The sequence below is a fragment of the Labeo rohita genome, chromosome 17 (assembly GCF_022985175.1).
Source record: "Labeo rohita strain BAU-BD-2019 chromosome 17, IGBB_LRoh.1.0, whole genome shotgun sequence".
Taxonomy (NCBI): domain Eukaryota; kingdom Metazoa; phylum Chordata; class Actinopteri; order Cypriniformes; family Cyprinidae; genus Labeo; species Labeo rohita.
In genome coordinates, this window is record NC_066885.1 from 13,132,877 (window position 1) to 13,153,930 (window position 21,054).

At 35.3% G+C, this 21,054-nt stretch overlaps 1 protein-coding gene across 1 annotated transcript in view; it reads right to left on the minus strand.

Annotated features, from left to right (window-relative positions):
• abhd12 (abhydrolase domain containing 12, lysophospholipase) overlaps positions 1–11,528 on the minus strand; it is a 29,108-nt gene extending 17,580 nt beyond the window's left edge. Inside the window, exons 1-2 of the mRNA XM_051132781.1 lie at positions 11,436–11,528; positions 10,195–10,348 (exon numbers count right to left, since the gene is read on the minus strand). Coding sequence (XP_050988738.1) covers positions 10,195–10,346 — 152 coding nt within the window. The 5' untranslated portion in view covers positions 10,347–10,348; positions 11,436–11,528. The remainder of the gene's footprint in view (positions 1–10,194; positions 10,349–11,435) is intronic.
• Between the last annotated feature and the right edge of the window lie 9,526 nt (positions 11,529–21,054).

Genomic DNA, 21,054 nt, shown 5'->3' on the forward strand with positions numbered 1-21,054 from the left:
CACAAGAATAGATTTTAAAATATATTCAAATCTTAAATAGTAAAAGAATTTTGGATCAAATAAATGGAGGCTTGGTGAGCAGAAGAACTTTAAAAATCTTACTGTTCAAAAACTTTTGACTGATAGTGTAGGTTGTTTTTTTGGACCATTTTTTATATTATATGATTTCTGAAAAATCATGTGACATTGTGAGGACTGGAAAAAAATAAATGCAAAAAAATTCAGCTTTGCCAGATAATGAATAATTACATTTCAAAAAATAAAAAAAAAAAAAAAAATGGGAGTAATATTTTTTAATATACTACTGTTTGTACTAAATATTTAATGTAATAAACACAGCCTTTGTGAGCATAATACAATTCCTTCAGAAAAAGAACAAAATCTTGCCAACCTCAAACTTCTGAATGGTACTGTACCTGGAGAGTAGGAAGGTTTACTCAGTTTATCATCATGCCTTACAGCATAATGTGTATCATGAATCACTACTGATTCATTTTTCAGTGCTGACTGCTGTTTAACTCTGTAATCTGACAGCTCTGGTTCTGTTCTAGTGCACCATCTTGGTAATTTATTTCCATTTGTGTGTGTGTGTGTGTGTGTGTGTGTGTATGTCAGTCTTTGCATTTGACACGATGCAACTCTCTAAAAATGATAGCCTCCAACACACTACTCCTACACACCCAAACACTCATACACTGCAACACTTCACACTCTGAAATCACTCTGAAGTCAAGGATGCACATCTTAAAACAGAGACGAGATCTTTAAAAACCACTAATGAGTTTATTCAGAAGTCGCCGATTGGCAGCAGTCAGCAGCAGTCTTCATACCATATTTATGAAGACATTAAACTCTGAGAAGACTATCATAGTTACCCAACAACCTATTAATAACCCATTAGCTATTAATTCAGAATTTATAGGCAAGAATGTCTCCTCAGAGCATTTTTTTGTTCAATCTGAACACCAACTATAACATCAGCAATGCTCAAACAATAAAACTAAGGAGTTGTTTGACTATTATTTAGCCATTTTGGTGTAATTGTATATTCCTGGCATTAACCATGCATTTAAAGTCTCACTTTTCCTGCATGTCTGGTTCTACATGAATAAATGATTGGGTCATTTTCAGGTCAGTGTATTTGGCAGAGAACAGATGCATAATTCTGTGTATTACCAGAGCAGACAAGCAATAAGATCCTGCTGTACTGAACAATAAGCCTACTTTAGGATTAAATGAGCTACACAAGAACACTGAAGTATGCAAGAAACAACCTGAACAACATCTTATACCCATTCTACATACCTTAAACTGGGTATGTGACAATAAAGATAACATGCTTACACAAAAGTACTATTATTCTTCAGCTTCTTTTGTATTCCACAGAACCAAGAAATTCAGGCTAAGTTCTGGAGATTGACTTGTTTTTGACAAATCTTGAAACGCATCTTCTTAGACCAAATAAATAAGCATATCCCTCCTCCAACCTCAAACTGTGATCTTGAAAGCTACTGTTAGATCACTTCCACTCCATTCTAAAAAGTGAGTTTGAAAGCATCTCAGGAAAACTTTTTTGTCTCATCCTTCTCTTTCTTTCCGACGCCAAAGGCTTGCCTCATGTCTGCGGGTACCAGACAACAGCTCCTAAGTGGCCGACGTTGGCATAGGATATGCTTTTAAAGCTCTCAGTTGCAGCTGCCCAGATCAATGTCCCAAATAACTTGGTATGGCTATAAAGCACCAACTGCCAAATATTAGCTTTATCAATAACCATGATAAATTAGCGGCCAAAGCCCTCACTTACAAAAAAAACATCTGGATGAAATTAAGAACATATATATTTTTTTACATTATACTGCATAGTGCTAAAAGATCAATAGTTGAAATACTAACAAATAATTCGATAGAAACACTAGCATTGAGAAGATGTTTTAAATATCTGGAGTAGATCGGATATTGTTCCATAAGTGTAAACAGAAAGATCGCATCTATTCTAAGCCACTTCCAAATGTGGTTTTCCAGTGAACCAGATACTTAAATGGGAATATATTTAATATATGGACATCTGACCTACATCTAAACATACAGTTGAAGTCAAAAGTTTACATACACCTTGAAGAATCTGCAAAATGTTAATTATTTTGTCAAAATAAGAGGGACCATACAAACCTGACCTGAATAAGATATTTCACATAAAAGACATTTGCATATAGTCCGTAAGAGAAAATAAGTTGAATTTATAAAAATGACCCCGTTCAAAAGTTTACATACCCTTGATTCTTAATACTGTGTTGTTACCGGAATGATCCAGTTAAACTTAATTAACAGTTAAACTGCCTGCTGTTCTTCAGAAAAATCCTTCAGGTCCCACAAATTCTTTGGTTTGTCAGTAGGGCTGCAACTAACGAGTATTTTAATAGTCGACTAGTCACCGACTATTGAAACGATTAGTCGACTAATCGAATAATTATTACATTTTTCTAAAATTTAGCATGAGATTGCTTTAATTCTGTGGAAAATGATAGTAAACACAAGAAAGAAGGGGGTACTTCAATGAAAAATGCATAGTTTATTGAACTTTGCTGCTGATAGCCCGATTCATACTAAAAGTAAATAAAAATGCCCTGTCTAAAACCAGTTAGGCACAGTGCTCGGTCAGTATAGACATAAATGCATAAATAAAGACACTCTATCATTTTTATAAAGGACACTTATAAAATGTACAATGTACATCCAAAACAAAACGTATTGGCTTCCATGTTATTTAAATCTTAAACCGAGGCGAGTCAAACCAAGTCAGTTTCATTCAACTGTCTGACGTGCTTTCTCTTTAAATGTTCGTGCATCACCGAGGTGCTGCCGTGATACGCAAGGACTGCTTTGCAAACCATGCACAGGGCTCGAAATTAACTTTTTTACTTGGTAGCACTGGTGCTCCCAACTTCCCAACTTCCAAGTTAGGAGCACCAAAAAAAATTTAGGAGCACCAAATGAATATTAAGGTTGTATTAAATACAACTACACAACCTATAGCCTACAGCCTAGATATGTTATATAGCCTAATTTGCGCACATTGGGGAGTCGCTCTCTAAACTTGGGGTATTAAAATTGCTTTTGAATGCGCGCGCGTTTTACTTTCGGTTTCGTTTTAACGATGGTGCTAAACTCTCGGCGGTGCTGAGTGTGCATTCTACAATACAAGACATTAATTTAACAAAACAATTTGAAAGTGGGGGGATTTTGAAAAGTGTGTCCCCAGTGGAAATTACGCCCCTGCGTGAGTAAAACTCTGAAGATGAGTTATCATTTGATGTGAATGTATGCCGCGTTGTACAGTATATGGAGATGGAGGCGCCAGAATTGCGTCTGACAGAATGTGCGCTGTAGCACGAAATATAGTATATTTCCTTAAAAGCAGATTGTGGAGACATTTTATTTGTCCACAATCAAAAATCGTCATATCACACACCCCTAACTGAAATGAAGTTTACAAATCCGGAACGGAGGTTGGTTGAGAGAGAGAAAAAAACGGCCGGTTCCGAGTTTCAGCGGAGCGCAGTGTCAGTGACAGGGAGTGATTGACGGCTAATATCTAAAATCTGCAAGTGAAGAATGTACAGATCAAGTTTAATTAGTTGTGTAATGTTGGAGAAAACGGCGAAACTGTCACTGTATCAGCTCACAGCACTCTGGGCAGTATTAGGCTAGCGAAAGTTTTGTAAAGAAATGAAAACAAGTCGCACCACAACAATTTCTCGCACTCGCGCAAATGCTTCCACTCGGTCGGAAAAAACATGTCTGTCGACAACTTCGACAATGAAATTCATTGTCGACTATTTCTATTATCGATTTTTGTCGACAACGTCGACGAATCGTTCCAGCCCTATTTGTCAGCATTTTTGTGTATTTGAACCTTTGAACGTTTGAAATTGTAATAGTTGCGTATGAGTTGTCCTCAGTGTGCAAAGATGGATCTCAAAATCATACAGTCATTGTTGGAAAAGGTTCAAATACACAAAAATGCTGAAAAACGAAAGAATTTGTGGGACCTGAAGGATTTTTCTGAAGAATTTAACTGTTCAGAACAAACAAGGGACTCATTACTAAAAAAAAAAAAAAAAAAAAAAAAAAAAAAAAAAACCCGGCTGTGGATCATTTAGGCAACAACACAGTATTAAGAATCGAGAGTATGTAAACTTTTGAACATGGTCATTTTTATAAATTCAGCTTTTTTTTTTTTTCTTGTGGACTACATGTAAATATATTTTATGTGAAATATCTAAGTATATCTCAGTGCTAAAAAAAAAAAAAAAAAAAAAAAAAAAAAAAAATGACATACATTTTGTATGATCCCTCTTATTTTGGCTAAATAATTAACATTTTGCAGATTCTGCAAGGTGTATGTAAACTTTTGACTTCAACTGTATATATATCCATTTTCCACAGGAATCTGAAGCCACCACAAGGTTAGGGCGATACATTTACCCATAAAGATAGCTTTTCTTAATAATGCATTGTGAACCAAACATGTCCTAACATGCCCCAACAAACTCACAAATAAAGAAAAAAACTGTCTTTCAGAAAAATTCAGAAAAGGACTTGACACCTGTGTACAATGAAGATAAGGAAGCAGTAGAAGTACAGAAAACTGGAGCAACAGCTATATGTAATAGATTATGACAGGTCTGATGGACTGGACTCTCTGAGAGACACTAAGAAACCGAATTCTGGTAACACAGAATTCCTGCTTTTAACACAGCAAAAATTGGCATCATCTGGTAACATAATACAGGAAGTTATCTGTTAGTTTGCCCTATTATACAAAATTAAATGCCATTAATAATGCATTTAATGCGTTAGTTCAGACAAAAATGAAAAATCAGTCATAAATTACTCTGTCACAGAACAGAAGAAATTGTTGAATGAAGTCGTTATTTTTGTTTTCTTTTTGCACAATAAGTATTCTCGCAGGTTCATAAATTACAGTTGAACCACTCATGTCACATGGACTATTTTAATGATGTCTTTACTACCTTTCTGGGCCTTGAACATAAAAAATACATACAAAAATATCTTAACTGGTGTTCTGAAGATAAACGAAGGTCTTAAGGGTTTGGACATTAATTAGGCAAGTACATAGGTCAGTTTGTCTTTAAACAACAGATGATATGTGAATTGCATGGCACACAGTCTGCCCTTGCATTGAACTATGTAATGATAATGGAATCCAATAAGGCAAAACAACATGCGAACGATACGTGAAACTATAGACGCTGCACTCCTAAAGCTGAAAGAGAGACACGTGCTACATCTCAGGCTCTCTACTTCCTCCCTCGCTCCTTTCTTCCTCCCTTTCACTCTTCTCTTCTTTCACTCGTCCTAATGAGTGTCTCTGACTGCTCGGTGGAGCTTGGAAGAGTAGTTTTGACAGAGATTTAGTTAATCAAGATCAGTCTCCTTCAAACAACCTCAACAAGGACCACCAACACTATTTCACCAACCCAAAGGAAAGGTGAAAATCTACATCTATCCAATATCAACAAATGGGTGATTGCTTCAGTGACTAGTCGATCTTAAGGAAGCTTGCAAAGGTTGTTTTCAGGTTCACCTTATGTTCTTGCACTCAAAAAGAGGTAGATTCAATGGATGGGACACAACAGAGGGATCTACCAAAAACATCTAACATTATTTGTGTAACAACTAAATCACAGCACACTGTTAACTAGCTAACTAAAGCAAAAAGACTAGACTAGACCAACGTGACCCATCCCATTAATGGGAACTTCACCACACTAACACAACCTGAACTTGCTCCTCAAATAAGTCATTATTTGTTTTTTGTCCTCCTGAAATCTTTTTTTAGATTTCAGAGAATGACACCTTGTCAAGACTTCTTTTTCCTATCAAACCTGACACACTTTCACAAGAAGAGCTAAAATAAGACACCAAATTGTCACGATTAGGATGCCTCCTGGGCCTATGTTTGATCTAGAGCTCCTGTTCCCAGGATGCAAGAACAGACCAGAATTTCAGGTTGAAATGTGCAGAGTGAATAACTGACATGGTTTAGCGAAGTGAGGGTTCATTATTTAGGTTAAAGGCTAGTCCACCCTTCCATTAAATGGATGTCTTTAAGAACAAGCGAATGCAAAAACCTATTTTAAAAGACTGACGTTTTGTGATTTTTTTACTTTTTCCTGTCTTTAAGAATGATTTAACATAAATAGATCTTTTCTTCTACATTGTCACGTACATTCAGGTGAAACGGATTATTAAAAATAAAAATGATGTACTCACCCCCTTGTCATCCAAGATGTTCATGTCTTTCTTTCTTCAGTCATAAAGAAATTGTTTTTTGAGGAAAACATTTCAGTATTTTTTTACATAATGTGAACTTTAATGGTGCCCCCGAGGTTGAACTTCCAAAATGCAGTTTAAATGCAGGAAGAAGGGTCTTATCTAGCAAAATGATTGGTTATTTTCTAAAAAATTACAATGTATATACTTTTTAACCTCAAATGCTTGTCTTGTCTAGGTCTTACTAAACTCTTTTTTCAGGTTCAAGACAATTAGGGTATGTCGAAAAACTCCCATCTTATTTTCTCCTCCAACTTCAAAATCATCCTAAATCGATGTTTTACCTTTTTTTTTTTTTAAGGGTGTTTGATTTTCTTTGCATGTTCACTTTGCAAACACTGGGTCGGTATTTCTGCATCAATGTAGGATGAGTTTGAAGTTGTGAGAGAAAATTAGATGGGAGTTTTTCGACCTACCCTAACAGTCTTGAACCGGAAAAAATACGAGTTCAGGCAGACCTAGACAAGACAAGCGTTTGAGGTTAAAAAGCATATAAACTGTCATTTTTTTTTTTTTTTTTTTTTTTTAGAAATTCTTCCTCATCTAGGATCGTTTAGAGCCCTTTGCAACTGCATTTAAATTGCATTTTGGATATTCAAATTTGGGGGCACCATTGAAAAAAAAAAAACTATTTCTTTACGACTGAAGAAAAAAGACATGAACATCTTGGATGACAAAGGGGTGAGTACATTATCTATACATTCTTGTTCTGGAAGTTAACTTCACCTTTAAGCCATCTGCTGATTGTAAAAAAAAAAAAAAAAAAAAAAAAAAAAAATGAAAGAACATGCATGTATTTAAAAAGTTCCATCCTTGTCTTCCTGGAAAAAATATTGACAACCAAACTTCCTCTTTCCATAAACAAATAACTCAATACAGGAAAGACTGAGGGATTTCAGATCCTGTGAATTAAAGCTAAACTGACCCTTTTAACCTTGAACCCGACCTGACACACAAAGGTCACTGCAACCAGACTAACCAGCGGCAGCTCTTGTGTCAGACACATGACCGGCTCCAGCACCCAATACCCCAGACCCATACAGCACCGGAGGAGAGTCCGATTACTGCGCCATCAGATACAGTGCAATAGCAGAGTAGCATTTCAGTTCAAATGAGATGTGATGGTAGAACTTTACAGTACCATTTCCTGCTAGTGTTTCATGCTAATTTGGCAAACAATGTCTTTTATAACAAGACATTTTCCAGATTTGTTATACTGGAATCTTTCATCAGCTCAGTTGGTACTACTTCACATGTTTTGTAACAATATCATAGTTAAGAGCTGTAAGTGTTTCCACATAGCCTAAATGCCACTATAAATCAGATTACTCAGAGCACAGTCTCATACGCTCGCTAAAATTGTGTTTATCTGATCAAAACTACAGTAAAAAATGTGAAATATTATTAAAATTTAAAACAATTGTTTTCTATCTGAATATAGTTTAAAATGTAATTTATTCCTTTGACCAAAGCTGAATTTTCAGCAGCCATTACTCCAAACTTCAGTCTCACACGATCCTTCAGAAATCATTCTAATATGATGATTTGGTGCTTAATAAAGATTTCTTATTATCAATGTTATGTTTTGCTGCTTAATATTGTTTTGGTAACTCATGCATTTTGTTTCCAGGATTTTTCGATAGAAAGTCTAAAATAACCACATTTTTAAAAATAGCAATCTTTCATAACATTATAAATGTCTACTGCCACTTTGATCAGTTTAACGAGTCCTTGTGGAAAAAAAGCAATTTTTATTTTTTTAATTACTACCCCAAACTCTTTCAAATAGTAGCGTAACATTAAGCAAACATTGGGAAACACAGGTCTCTAACTGACCTCCAGGGTTAAAGGTCACAAGCAATTCACTCAAAACCAGTTAGTATTTCCATGTGACGCTGCAACCATGAAACCTAATACAACCCTGTTTCCTTAAAAGCATTTTAGGGTTACAACCCACCAGCGAAGCACTGATCTGTGGGAACTCCTCCAGAATCCCACTTGGCAATATGTTCTGGCAGTACTTATTGTTGCTTTGCTGAGTGTACAATGTTTTACCACCATATTCCTGGACCAGAACGCCCAGCTTCCTCCCACTTTGATCTACAGAGCAAGTCCTGGCTGAGAAGAATGACGTCACTTAACATACACCTTAATTTTTTTTACTGTTTAAACTCAGCCAGGACCAAACAAACAGGTGAGATGTGTAGAACCTTTGCATTTAAAGCCTAAAATTGTGCTTGAGATCTGAATCATGTGCAGAGATATGCCTAGACAACAGCTGAACATGACTAGTCCCACCATGCATCATGCATCCTCCTACAGTGATGCAATATTATATTATTTTAAAATTTGGCAGTAAAAACATGAACTGTATTACTCAGCTACAAAAGATATCACCAACCATGCATCAGAAAAATAACCCTCTCTTTGCATGCGAGGGCTCTAAATCTGGCTTTCCAAATTCTTCCATTTGACTGAGACAGAAATACTCTATTCAAAGCAAAAGAGCTACTGTGTACAAGGTCACTGCAATTAAAAAAAATGATAAAGATTTTTAGACACGAAAAACAGAAATTACTTGCCAAAAAGCACGGTACTTGTGCCACAATTGTGTGTCAAATTTATAAACAATGACAATGTAAAACAATATTTCAGGCTTTGCTGTCTAAACTAGAATTTAAGTTACAGTAAGCAATGTCTGATAAAAACAAAACATGATTCTTGTGCTGCTTGTGCTCTACTTACAAGCAGATCGGACTGCAAGAAAGTTGTACTGACTTTTTTTTTTTTTTAATGAAACGAGTAGTTTGAAACAAAAAGTATGGACAAGACACATTAATGTTTTGTTAAATAAATAAACAAGTAAATCAATATGATTGAACAAAAAAACTGTAGCACAAGATGAGTTCTTCACACCCCACCCAGAAGTTGCTGATCTAGTTTTGTGACGGGACAGTCTAAATACTATTTAAGAGACTCAAGAGAGTCACATGGGACTGTGATTCAATCACAGAGAATAATCTATGTGGCTTCATGCTTTAAAAGATATCAAGCCACTATGATATGACAGGAATGACAATAATGCATGCAATATCATATTAACAAGCAACAAACGGTACTCTGTGTTGAAAATGCATAAGATGATGCTGAAAACGCATAACTTAAAAACAACACAAAGCCAGAGTTTTTAACCAGGAGTCAATGGAGATTAAATACATCAGGTAATTTGTATACACAACCAGTCAAACGTTTTTGAACAGTAAGATTTTTCATGCTTTTTTTTTTTTTTTTTTTTTTTTTTAAATAAGTCTCTTCTGCTCAACAAGCCTGCATTTATTTGATCCAAAGTACAACAAAAAAAAAAACAGTACAATTTTGAAATATTTTTCTAGTTAAAATTACTCTTTTCTATTTGAATACATTTTAAAATGTAATTTATTCCTGTGATTTCAAAGAATTTTTAGCATCATTATTCCAGTCACATGATCGTTCAGAAATCATTCTAATATTCTAATTTGCTGCTCAAAACATTTAGAAGAGACTTCTTAAAAAAAAAACAGAAACATTAAAAATCTTACTGTTCAAAAACTTTTGACTGGCAACGTTAGTGTATAAAACAGTTCCCTGTCATTTTTAAATATTAAATGATTTTGAACTATTGCAGAATTGCTAATAAAAGTAATTATATGGGTAGATTGTTTTTAATACTGGATGTGCACAGGCTGAAAACCCAAAGCTAAGTTTTGAGTAAGCCTTCCAGAGATTTACACTGGTAAAAACGGATATAAAGCAAGAGAACATTATTGCCACATGTGTAACATCAGCTGTCAGTCTCACCTCCTGTAGCGTCTCCCCATCGCTGTTCCCGAACCTCCTGGATCAGAAGCAGCGTCTGTCTTTTTGTGGCACTGCTTTAGATCGGAGCTGCTGTCCAGTAGTGTACCCGTGAACGAGCTGTCATGGTCTGCGCTGCCTTTTCGCTTTCGCATCACTGAAACGTGAAACAGCAAAGGTAAACACACACGAGACTGGAGATATTATACTGCAGTCCTGCGCGTATCCTCGCTGAATCAGGCAGCGGGGCTGGTGGAAAAAAAATCTTGCAGCCGTGCTGAGTCCGGTTGTTCCACGACGGTGTGTGTGATCCGGTGCTTCTCCTCCCGGCGATTGTGACATTCAGCACTTCTTCTCCCTACATTGTTTTGCAGGAGTCGGATATCTGCAGAGACCAGCTGATCAGCTCAGCCTTCCCCCCTTCGTCCCTCCGCTCAGCCAATCACGCACAGCCGCTCAGCCTACTCCGTCGCTTCAACAGCCAATCACACAGCGCTCTGTCCGCCAACGGCCAATCACATAGAGCCGTAGCGCCATCTCTTGTTCAGTTAAATCGTGTACTGTAGGGTTGCCAGATTAGCGAAAAACTCTGCTTTGTAAAATGCAATTTTACATACTTATTTCTTACATGCAGTAAGGTTTACTTATTGAATTCTAGCTACAGAGGGCGCTACCCGCCTTTTGCCATGTAGAAATATCACATTACAAAGCAAACTGATTTATTTATTTTTTTAAAAAATCTGGCAACATTCCATTTGTCCTACAAAGACTTCCGTACAGACCAAACCTGCTCATCCTGCTTTACTGATCACTTAAAACATGCCAGCCTGTGTGTAATCATAGACAATAAGTGGTCCTGCTTCGTTTTTAACAAACAAGTCTTAGATTTCAGTTGTTTCGGTGTAATTTTACCGATTTCGCTAAGACTCTAAATAACATGGTACATGACAGTTTAACTATCGAGCATAAACACTGCACCTTCGTCCATATAAAAATAAACAAACATTTAGTGTTACACACGTCAAGCTACGATAGGATCCAATGAACTGTATTTTAAAAGTTTAATATATAAATGGACATATTAGAGAACATATTACTTCCAGTACAGCCGCGAACGCGTCAACGTGACAGAACGACTGTCAAACAAATCAATAATGTATGCGTAGAAACATTCGTATAGGTATCCGAGTGCATATGAAGCCGTAGTCATAAATTCTGTAATTATATGAATCATAATACCCAACCTGTTCATTCTGCTGGGATTTCATTGTAGAGATGTTGTTTTAACAGGACGCGTGCACTAGTAGGCTAAGTTTTTCAGTGAGTTTCCTCTCACGTGACCAAAAGCCAACCATTACTGCAGCGGAAGGAATTTGCTTTTCACTGTCTTATTTTTAAGTCGTTGACACTTTTTTTTTTTTTTGAGAGAGAAAGAGAGAGAGGGAATGAATGAATGTAAGACTATTAAATAAGATTTATTTTAAATAAGTAAACCTAATGAGCCTAATAAGGCTTATACTATAACGTGATATAAAAACTGAATTCTTAGATTTTTATATAAAATTTAATTTTATATAACAAGACTGTCCTGTTTATAACTATTGTATTATATTATATTATATTATATTATATTATATTATATTATATTATATTATATATATGGATATATAGATGCCCTGTAAAGAGCACATTTAGGGCTTCTCAGAGATACCAAATTTTTGGAAGTTTCACAATGACCACTCATAAATTAAAATGGTATATCAAATCATTCAGTTATATCTTTCATAACAAAGTTAAGGATCATTTTTATACAAAGTTTGGTATACAATAAACATTGGTGTTTTTTTATTATTATTAATATTTTTGCTGTTTCATGTCTATACATGTCTTTTTATTTATTTATTTTTAAACAGGACTTTTTAAAGTCCTGGTGTCCTCATAGCATAACAAGAATAAAAACTTTTTTTTTTTCAAATATGTAAAAAAAATTTTTCATTGCTCTAAACAATGTAATGATATGAAAAAATATTCAATTCACAAAACGTTTTCTTCAAGACATTCATTATTTTTCTGTTTTGCTTTTGCTGCCATAATTGGAAAAAAGAAAAGCTACTGCCAGGTCGTCTTGAGCAGGCAGATTAGATCTCAGAACAGCCTCACATTGGATGTATTGAGTTGTTTTGGGCAAAAGGTGGCAGTATACCATCACTTCTGTCTGCAGGTTCAGTGTGAAGCAGGGCAATCATTTCACCCAACCACTTTCACAAAATTGCACACTATGAGTCTGGCTTTTAATGCCACAGTACTTTCAAGACATACATCTTCTGTGCCATTTCACATATTTGCCATGTAGCTCACCTTGATTCGGTTTAATATCCCACAGTTAAAAATGTCATGAAGACTGTCATAAGGTAAACAAGATAAACAAAAAAGGTACAAAACTGTCACTGTTTCCTGACAGGAGACTTGTCAATCGATAAATGGGGGAAAAAGTAACTGGCGTTCCTTATTTGAAAAAGTAACTCAGATATTTTCTTAAAAATTAAAAAGTAATGCTTGGAAAGTAGTTACTTGGAAAAAGTAATATTATTACGTAACTCGCGTTACTTGTAACGTGTTACCCCCAACACTGGTTAAGAGTGACTGAATTTGTTCAATATCCAATCAGAAAGCGAGCTGACAGAAGACAGAAGCATAACAAACGCTTTTTTTAATTATCGAACAATATAATTTTACTAACTCATGAAGCCTAACAAAGGTTAGTCATCGCAATTTCTTCCTGCCTATCGTCCGCCATGTTTATTCTCAAGTCTTCAGAGATTTTGAGGGGTTTCCCGTGTTCACAGCCGGGACTCTGGTTGAAAATCTGTTGGTGTGTGGTGTGCTGCTGTCTTCCTCACATTGATCGCAGCACATCACACACTATAAGAGCAAAAATGGGTAAATCTAGGATTTTTGTCCTCATGTTTGTGGTCACTCACATTTTGAAGATCTTATGAGATTTTAAAACTCCTTTAGTGTGTACATTAGCCAGGATTAGGCCATAGTTCAATTAAGACATTTAAGCAATTTTTTACAAACACATTACTGTTGTGCATCTTAAGACAAAACGAAAGCACTGATATATTTTAAGATCAGTCAGTTCATGTTTCTTTCACTTGAAACAGCTCAGACTTACATTTTAGTCTAGGACTAGGCTTAAGCCTTGTCTGTGAAACCAGGGGTTGAAGTACTAATATGTGACCCTGGACCACAAAACCAATCATAAGGGTCAATTTTTCGAAACTGAGCTTTATACATCATCTGAAAGCTGAATAAACAATCTTTCCACTGATGTATGGTTTGTTAGGATAGGACAATATTTCACAGAGATACAGCTATTTGAATATCTGGAATCTGAGGGTGCAAAAAAATCTAAATATTGAGAAAATCACCTTTGAAGTTGTCCAAATGAAGCTGTTACTAATGAATATTACTAACGAAAAATCAAGTTTTGATATATTTACAGTAAGAATTTTACTAAATATCTTCATGAAACATGATAATTTCCTAATGATTTTTAGCATAAAAGAAAAATTAATAATTTTGACCCATACAATATATTTTTGGCTATTGCTACAAATATACCCCAGCGACTTAAGACTGGTTTTGTGGTCCAGGGTCACATATGTGCCGTTTAGGACTGAAAAAGGTACAAAGATGTACTAGCCTTTGTAACCCTAGTGATAGCTTTGTACCTTTTTTCTGATTGTAAACCAAATGTAACTATAATATTAAATGGTGAACATATTCACACTAAGCTGCTTTAATGCTGGTTTCTATATAAGCCTAAATAGAGAAAAGAGGGGGGAAAAACAACAATTTTGTTTGTGATTTCACAAACCCTCCCTGTTGAAAAAAATTAAAAAATAGCATATGCTGGTTAGGTATGTTTGAAGCATGGCAGCTGGTTTTAGCTGGTCCTTAGTTGGTCATGAGCTGGTTTAAGCTGGTCATGTTCTGGCCCAAGCAACTATTTAATACTCAGAACCAGCTCATAACCAGATTATATATAACCAGCTCAAACCAGCTGCCATGCTTCAAAACATACCTAACCAGGATATGCTAGGGGGGTTTTTCAACAATGCTGTTGGAACCCACAGTTAAATTAAGAGTCCGAATGAATGCATGCTGAGTGATTTGATTTTTATAGGGTTATCTCATATTCAGTCTATAGACAAGCAACGTATGTCTCCCATCCATTAGCTCCAGTGCTTTTCTCTCCTGAAGGCATTCTTCTCATTGAGACTGTTTTTAACACCCAAATTAAAAGCAGTTACTGTTGTTCATCTGAATGCTACTGTATGTGACATGTGGGTGTATGAACCATCCACGTCCGTCGAAGCCTCTCCTCCTCCGTAGGGTCGACGTGACTCGCGAAACGTCTCTCCATATTGATGCTGACAGAATTTCTGTTGCTTTTGTGCAAACAGCAGTCAGATTGGGCTCTAAATTACACGTTAACGGTCCTCTGATCCTTTTCACATCTCCGCTCAAAGTGCAAGCCCTCTTTTAATATGTCAGCCGCATGAGTGTCATTTCTAAAGGCTGCTTGAGTGCGTATGTGTGTGACGCACTCTCATTAATCTGTCCCATGCTGCTCTCTGCTTTATGAAGTCCTGATTGCCTGCTCATTGTTTTCTCATTCACTTGTTTGAATACCCAACCTATAATCAGAGCTGTAAAAATAAGGCATTAAAAAGGCATGCTGCCATTTTCATGGTGACACTAACAAAGTACATTTGCATTCACACTGACTTTTTACTCATTTAAGCCATCAAAACTCACAATACCCATCAGAACAATCTGCAGGCTTCAGCTCCGAGTAAAACTGCATTATGGTGTTAGAATCTGAATTAAACCGTGCCAAGTCAAGAGGAGGGGTTGAATGCCCTCAAATACGCACTCATCTCTCTCTCTCTGTCACTCTTTCTCTTCATCTTTTCTTATTTCTTCATTGCGCACAAAGCTAATGATAACATAGATCTCTGATTCCAGTAATTACAGTGGCTTATCAGAAGAAATATCCGGATGACAGCATCTATGTTTCACTGCTCCTATGATGAATAGCAGAATGGAAAGTTTGAAAACAAGCTTCTGGCCCATTTGTCCAGGCTCTGCCACAGATCCAGTATTCCAAATCAAACTTAATCGTCTGTGCTCAAGAGTTGTATGGTGGAAAGCTAAAACTGACACTTTAGCCATACTTGGAAAATAAAAGAATATCACTGCATTCAAATCTGAAATATCCAACCAAGAAGCATTTATTGTAATCAAAGGCATTCTTTTCAAGCAGAACATTTCACCAAAAAAGTTTGTTAGGTTTCGAATTTTAAACAAGAGAAAATTTTGATACCCAAATCACACTTAAATTTTTTTTAATTATATTGTATTATATTATATTATATTATATCCAGACCTGGACCACAAAACCAGTCTTAAGTAGCACAAGTGTATTTGTAGCAATAATCAAAAATATACTGTGTGGGTCAAAATTATTATTTTTATGTCAAATATCATTAGGATATTAAATAAAGATCATGTTAAGACATTTAGTAAATTTCCTACTGTAAATATATCAAAACTTAATTTTTAATTAGTAATATGCATTGCTAAGAACTTAATTCAGATAACTTTAAAGGCAATTTTCTCAATATTTAGATTTTTGTGCACCCTCAGATTCCAGATTTTCAAATAGTTATCTCAGGCAAATATTGTCCTAACAAACCGAACATCAAGCTTATTTCAGCTTTCAGATGATGTATAAATCTCAGTTTCAAAAACTTGCCCCTTATGACTGGTTTTGTAGTCCAGGGTCACATATTATATTATATCAAAGCAAGGTGCATTCTTGCATTAAAATGACAGATAACCGGTGCAAAATGAAAAAAGAATTGGTCGAAAAAGTTGGATACTTTCTAGTGATAATGTGATGGAGTAATACATGTTATATATTCACTAAAATGACTAAAGCATTAGTGATATATTCACTAAAATATGATATATTCATTCATAAGTGATATATTCACTAAAAGTTACTGTCCAGAAGTTACTGTATTTCACTGAAAATCATTTGTTTGCAAATGCCTGAAAGAACTGAATTGAATTCATTTCGAACATAATGAATACTGGTCGTGTATAGTTTAGGGGTTGGTAATTTAAATTAAATTAAATATTTATAATAATTATATAAGTGGGTATTTATTTCAGCACCGATAGCCTTGTGGGCAGTGTGCTGACATACAGCGCTACTGTGCTACAGGTGTCCCAAGTTTGAATCCTGACTTGAGGACCTTTCCTGATCCTGCCCCCTTCTCTCTCTCCCACTTTGCTTCCTGTCAGCTATGATCTATCCTATCAAAATAAAGGTGAAAAGGCCGAAAAAAAAAAAAAAAAAATATATATATATATATATATATCATGCTTTCTGGGGCTGCATTTATTTGATCACATACAGTGCACGCAGTAATATTGTGAAATATTATTACAAAATAATTGTTTTCTTTTTTAATGTATTTAAAATGTAGTTTTCTCCTGTGATGCAAAGCTGAATTTTCTTTGGTCTTCAGTGTCACATGATTCTTCCGAAATAAGGATGCTGATTTGGTGCTCCAAACCACTTCTTATTATCATCAATGTTGAAAAAAGTGGTTCTGTCTAATATTTTTGTGAACTGCATTTATTTGAAATATGTATGTGACCCTGAAACACGAAACCAGTAATAAGGGTCAATTTTTTGAAATTGAGACTTATACATCATATGAAAGCTGAATAAATAAGCTTTCCATTGATGTATGGTTTGTTAGGATAGGAGGATTTGGCCGAGATACAACTTTTTGGAAATCTGGAATCTGAAGATTAAAAAAAAAAAAAAAAAAAAATCAAAATTCTGAGAAAATAACTTTTAAAGTTGTCCAAATGAAGTTCTTAGCAATGCATATTACTAATAAAAAAGTTTTGATATATTTACAGTAGGAAAGTTACAAAATATCTGCATGGTACATGATCTTTACTTAATATCCTAATGATTTTTGGCATAAAATAAAAATTGATCATTTTGACCCATACAATGTATTTTTGGCTATTGCTACAAATATACCCGTGCTACTTAAGACTGGTTTTGTGGTCCAGGGTCACTTTTTTTTTTAACAATGTGAGTGTCTTGACTGTCATTTTTGATTAACATGCTATCCAGCTCTGTTCTCACCACAAGACTCATACAGTACAGTATGATGTATAGCTTGACTTCTGATATGCCCAGTTAAATCATTTCAGCCCTCATCTCAGTTTTCAAGGCTCTTGTATCGCTTAGTTGTGGGTGTTTGTGTTAAATAAACAAATAATCAGACAATAAAATAATTACAGGATTACCTGATGGAGGGGCGAGGAACATGTGCTTCACAATGCTGAAAATGTGTCAAGCGACCACTTCTGTAGATCATGATTCAGTTGGTGACAGAACCGTGTGTGGGCGGTACCTCTGAAGATACCCTCTCACTATCACCCTAGCAACCAGCCAAGTTCTGACTGATGTGCCATGCTGATGATCTCACCTCTTTGATAAGCTTCCTAAATCTCACTCACTCACACACACACAGACCCTGTCCTGTTTGAAGTTGAGTGGTCCTCCACTCTCTCCTCTGTTAAAATAACACATACACCCCTGCCGCTTGTACAAATTGAATCAGAAGTGCTTTGCGTTTAGACTCATATTCAGATGGGGTGGGATCCTGGACGAGGGTGCTTGAGTCGAGCTATAATTGCTGGGTTTTCATAATAAAATCCTTTTATTAATACTTACCTGCCGGGCGTATGGGCGGGGACTAGTGAGGATGATGTTTTAGTGGCGGGTAAAGTACCCTCAGCACTGGAAAAAGGACCTACAAATGGACAGTGAATGATATTAAACTACCTCACACACCAGGTTCTTTTGTTCAGTTTACTCCTGAAATGTAAGTTAACTGTGCACATAGCATTTGAAAATATCAAAATTACTCAAAGCGCTTGCTTTGTTTTAATTATTAAAAATATGACGATATTTAGATATACTGTAAACATATGTATATTATTTATATTATATTTTTAGCATGAAAAATACTGAAGCGAACTACTGGCACAGACACTAGGGGGCAGTATTGACTCTTTTTTTTTTTTTTTTTAAATGTACATATATATATATATATTATTTTTTATTTATTTATTTATTTATTTTTTAAGCACTATAATGTGGCTTGGCTTCTCACTTTATCAGATTTAATTTTCTATTGCCAGGAATTGGCTCTATGCAGAAATACCCAAAGGTAGGCCAAAGTTTAGTTCAATACGTAAATACACACTGTTTTTGGTGTGAAGAGTTTTGAAAGAAAGCTCTTTCACATTAGTATCAACTTTTCCCGTAAGAATGGGTGCGTCCATTTGCTTTCGGTGTCATTTGTACAAAACAGCTCACTTTAATGCTTGATATTACAAACTGGTGTGTGTTACCATATTGTTTTAATGTATTATCTTAATTATGAACACACTGCACAAACAGTCTTACCGTTTACACTTTGTTATTCTTCGCTATTTGCCTACCGGAAGTCTCCCACATTCACTTACGTGTTGAAAAATAAGGTAGATAGTCCTAGTAGTTTTTGGTTTTTGTTCAGGTCAAAGTAAGCCACAGGAGGCTTTTTGGTTAAACAAGGCCATGCTGTCTGATATATACTGATTTTGCTTAACCATAATACAATAAACATGACAGATCTATGAAAAACAGGTTTTCTTTGCTCTTTCGTACTGAAGATCATGATCATTCTATAGACAAATATGGTGTTTCTTCCTAAATATGCCTGTTTATTACTATCTTTGTCGACATATTATAGTCACAAAGCTGGGTGATATACCGTCAGGCTCAAGTATTAAGGCCCTGAGATCTTGAGGAGTTTTAATTGTTCATAAGCTGTACGCTCAAATTTCAGTGAAGCCAGTCTATAGAGGACCAAAATGTCCTTGATTTCAAATAATCCAGCAATTATATGTTCTCGGCAGAACAAGAAAACAGTGGCATTTCTCTTTTGAACTGAATCAGTCATTCTTCGCAGGACACAGGAGTTAAGTGGCCACTTCTGAGTATAAAAACCTCATTGAATGAAACAGGTTACAGTTCAATGTCTCATACATTATAGCTCATTGCTGAAGGACCTAAAATGTAGTCTGTGAAAACAAACCGAAAAATGAAGGACCCTTTTCCTTCTAAACAAAAGCATATACTCTTGACAGCTCCATAGAAAATGAAAAACGGCTTCTAAACTCTTAAAATCTGGTGCCATTATGTACTTTAAGTTGATGTGTCAATGAACTAAATCAAAGTCTGTGAGAATATTGCCTTTATTTGTGTATTGAATGGTAGAATTTACAGACAGCAAATATGGCTTTGCAATTAAAGAACTGTTTTAAATAGGGACAGTCAAAGTACATACCTGAAGTAACTGCCATGAATTCATCTGAAGGAAATCTATTGTAAAGTCAAGGTCTCTGACTAAAACCACCTGTTGATGTGCAAGAGGTCAGTTCAAATCTGCATGTTTTCTTTTTACCTTATAGGAATCGACTGAACAGGGAATAGAGAGACTGGAGAGGGAATAGAGATTGTAAAGAAAGTGTACAAACAGTGAGGTAACTATAGTATGCGAAAAGAACTGAACTGTAGATTATGGAGTATCATAGAATTCAAATAAGCAGCACCCTGATTAAACCATTTTTTATTTAAAATTATATTAGGTTCATTCAAATTTCATAATAATAAGCACCCAGATGAAGTACAGTGTAGCTCATAAACTTCTACATAGAAATTTTTAAAATTGTTTGTCTAAATTACCTTTTTTGGTTAACATTTTAACCAATAAGAAATTTGGACAAAAAAAATTATAAATTCATAATCATGTTGTGTAAGCTTTAATCACCAGCACACTCTTTACAGTTCAAGTCAAACATTTACATACATGTTAATTAATTTACCAAAATAAGAGGGATCATACAAAATGCATGTTATTTTTAATTTTTAAGTACTAACCTAAATAAGATATTTCACATAAAGACGTTTACATATAGTCCACAAAAGAAAATACTCTGTTCAAAAGTTTACATACACTTGATTCTTAATACTGTGTTTTTTTGTTTAGTGATAGTTGTTCATGAGTTCCTTGTTTGACCTGAACAGTTAAACTGCCTGCTGTTCTTCACAAAAACCTTCAGGTCCCACAAATTCTTTGGTTTTTCAGCATTTTTGTGTATTTGAACCCTTTCCAACAATGACTGTATGATTTTGAGATCCATCTTTCACACTGAGAATAACTGAGGGACACATATGCAACTATTACAGAAGGTTCAAACGCTCACTGATGCTCCAGAAGGAAACATTATGCATTAAGAGCCAGGAGGTAAAAAGATTTGAAGATTAGTGTAAATTTAACTTATTTTGTCTTCTGGGGAACATGTAAGTATCTTCTGTAGCTTCTGAAGGGCAGTGCTAAATGAAAAAATATGATATTTGAGCAAAACAAGAAAAATGTACACATCCGTTCAAAAGTTTTCACCCCTGGCTTCTAATGCATCGTTTTTCCTTCTGAAGCATCAGTGAGCATTTTGTATGATCCCTCTTATTTTGATTCTGTAAGGTGTATGTAAACTTTTGACTTCAACTGTATTACTACTGTATTTTACATTTTGGTGAATTGGCGGCTAATTTATATGAATCTGTAGTGTCTAATTAATACAATTCACACCTTACTGTTAGTTCAATTCATTTGTGGACCTTAATGCTTACTTTTTTCTAAAAATCAT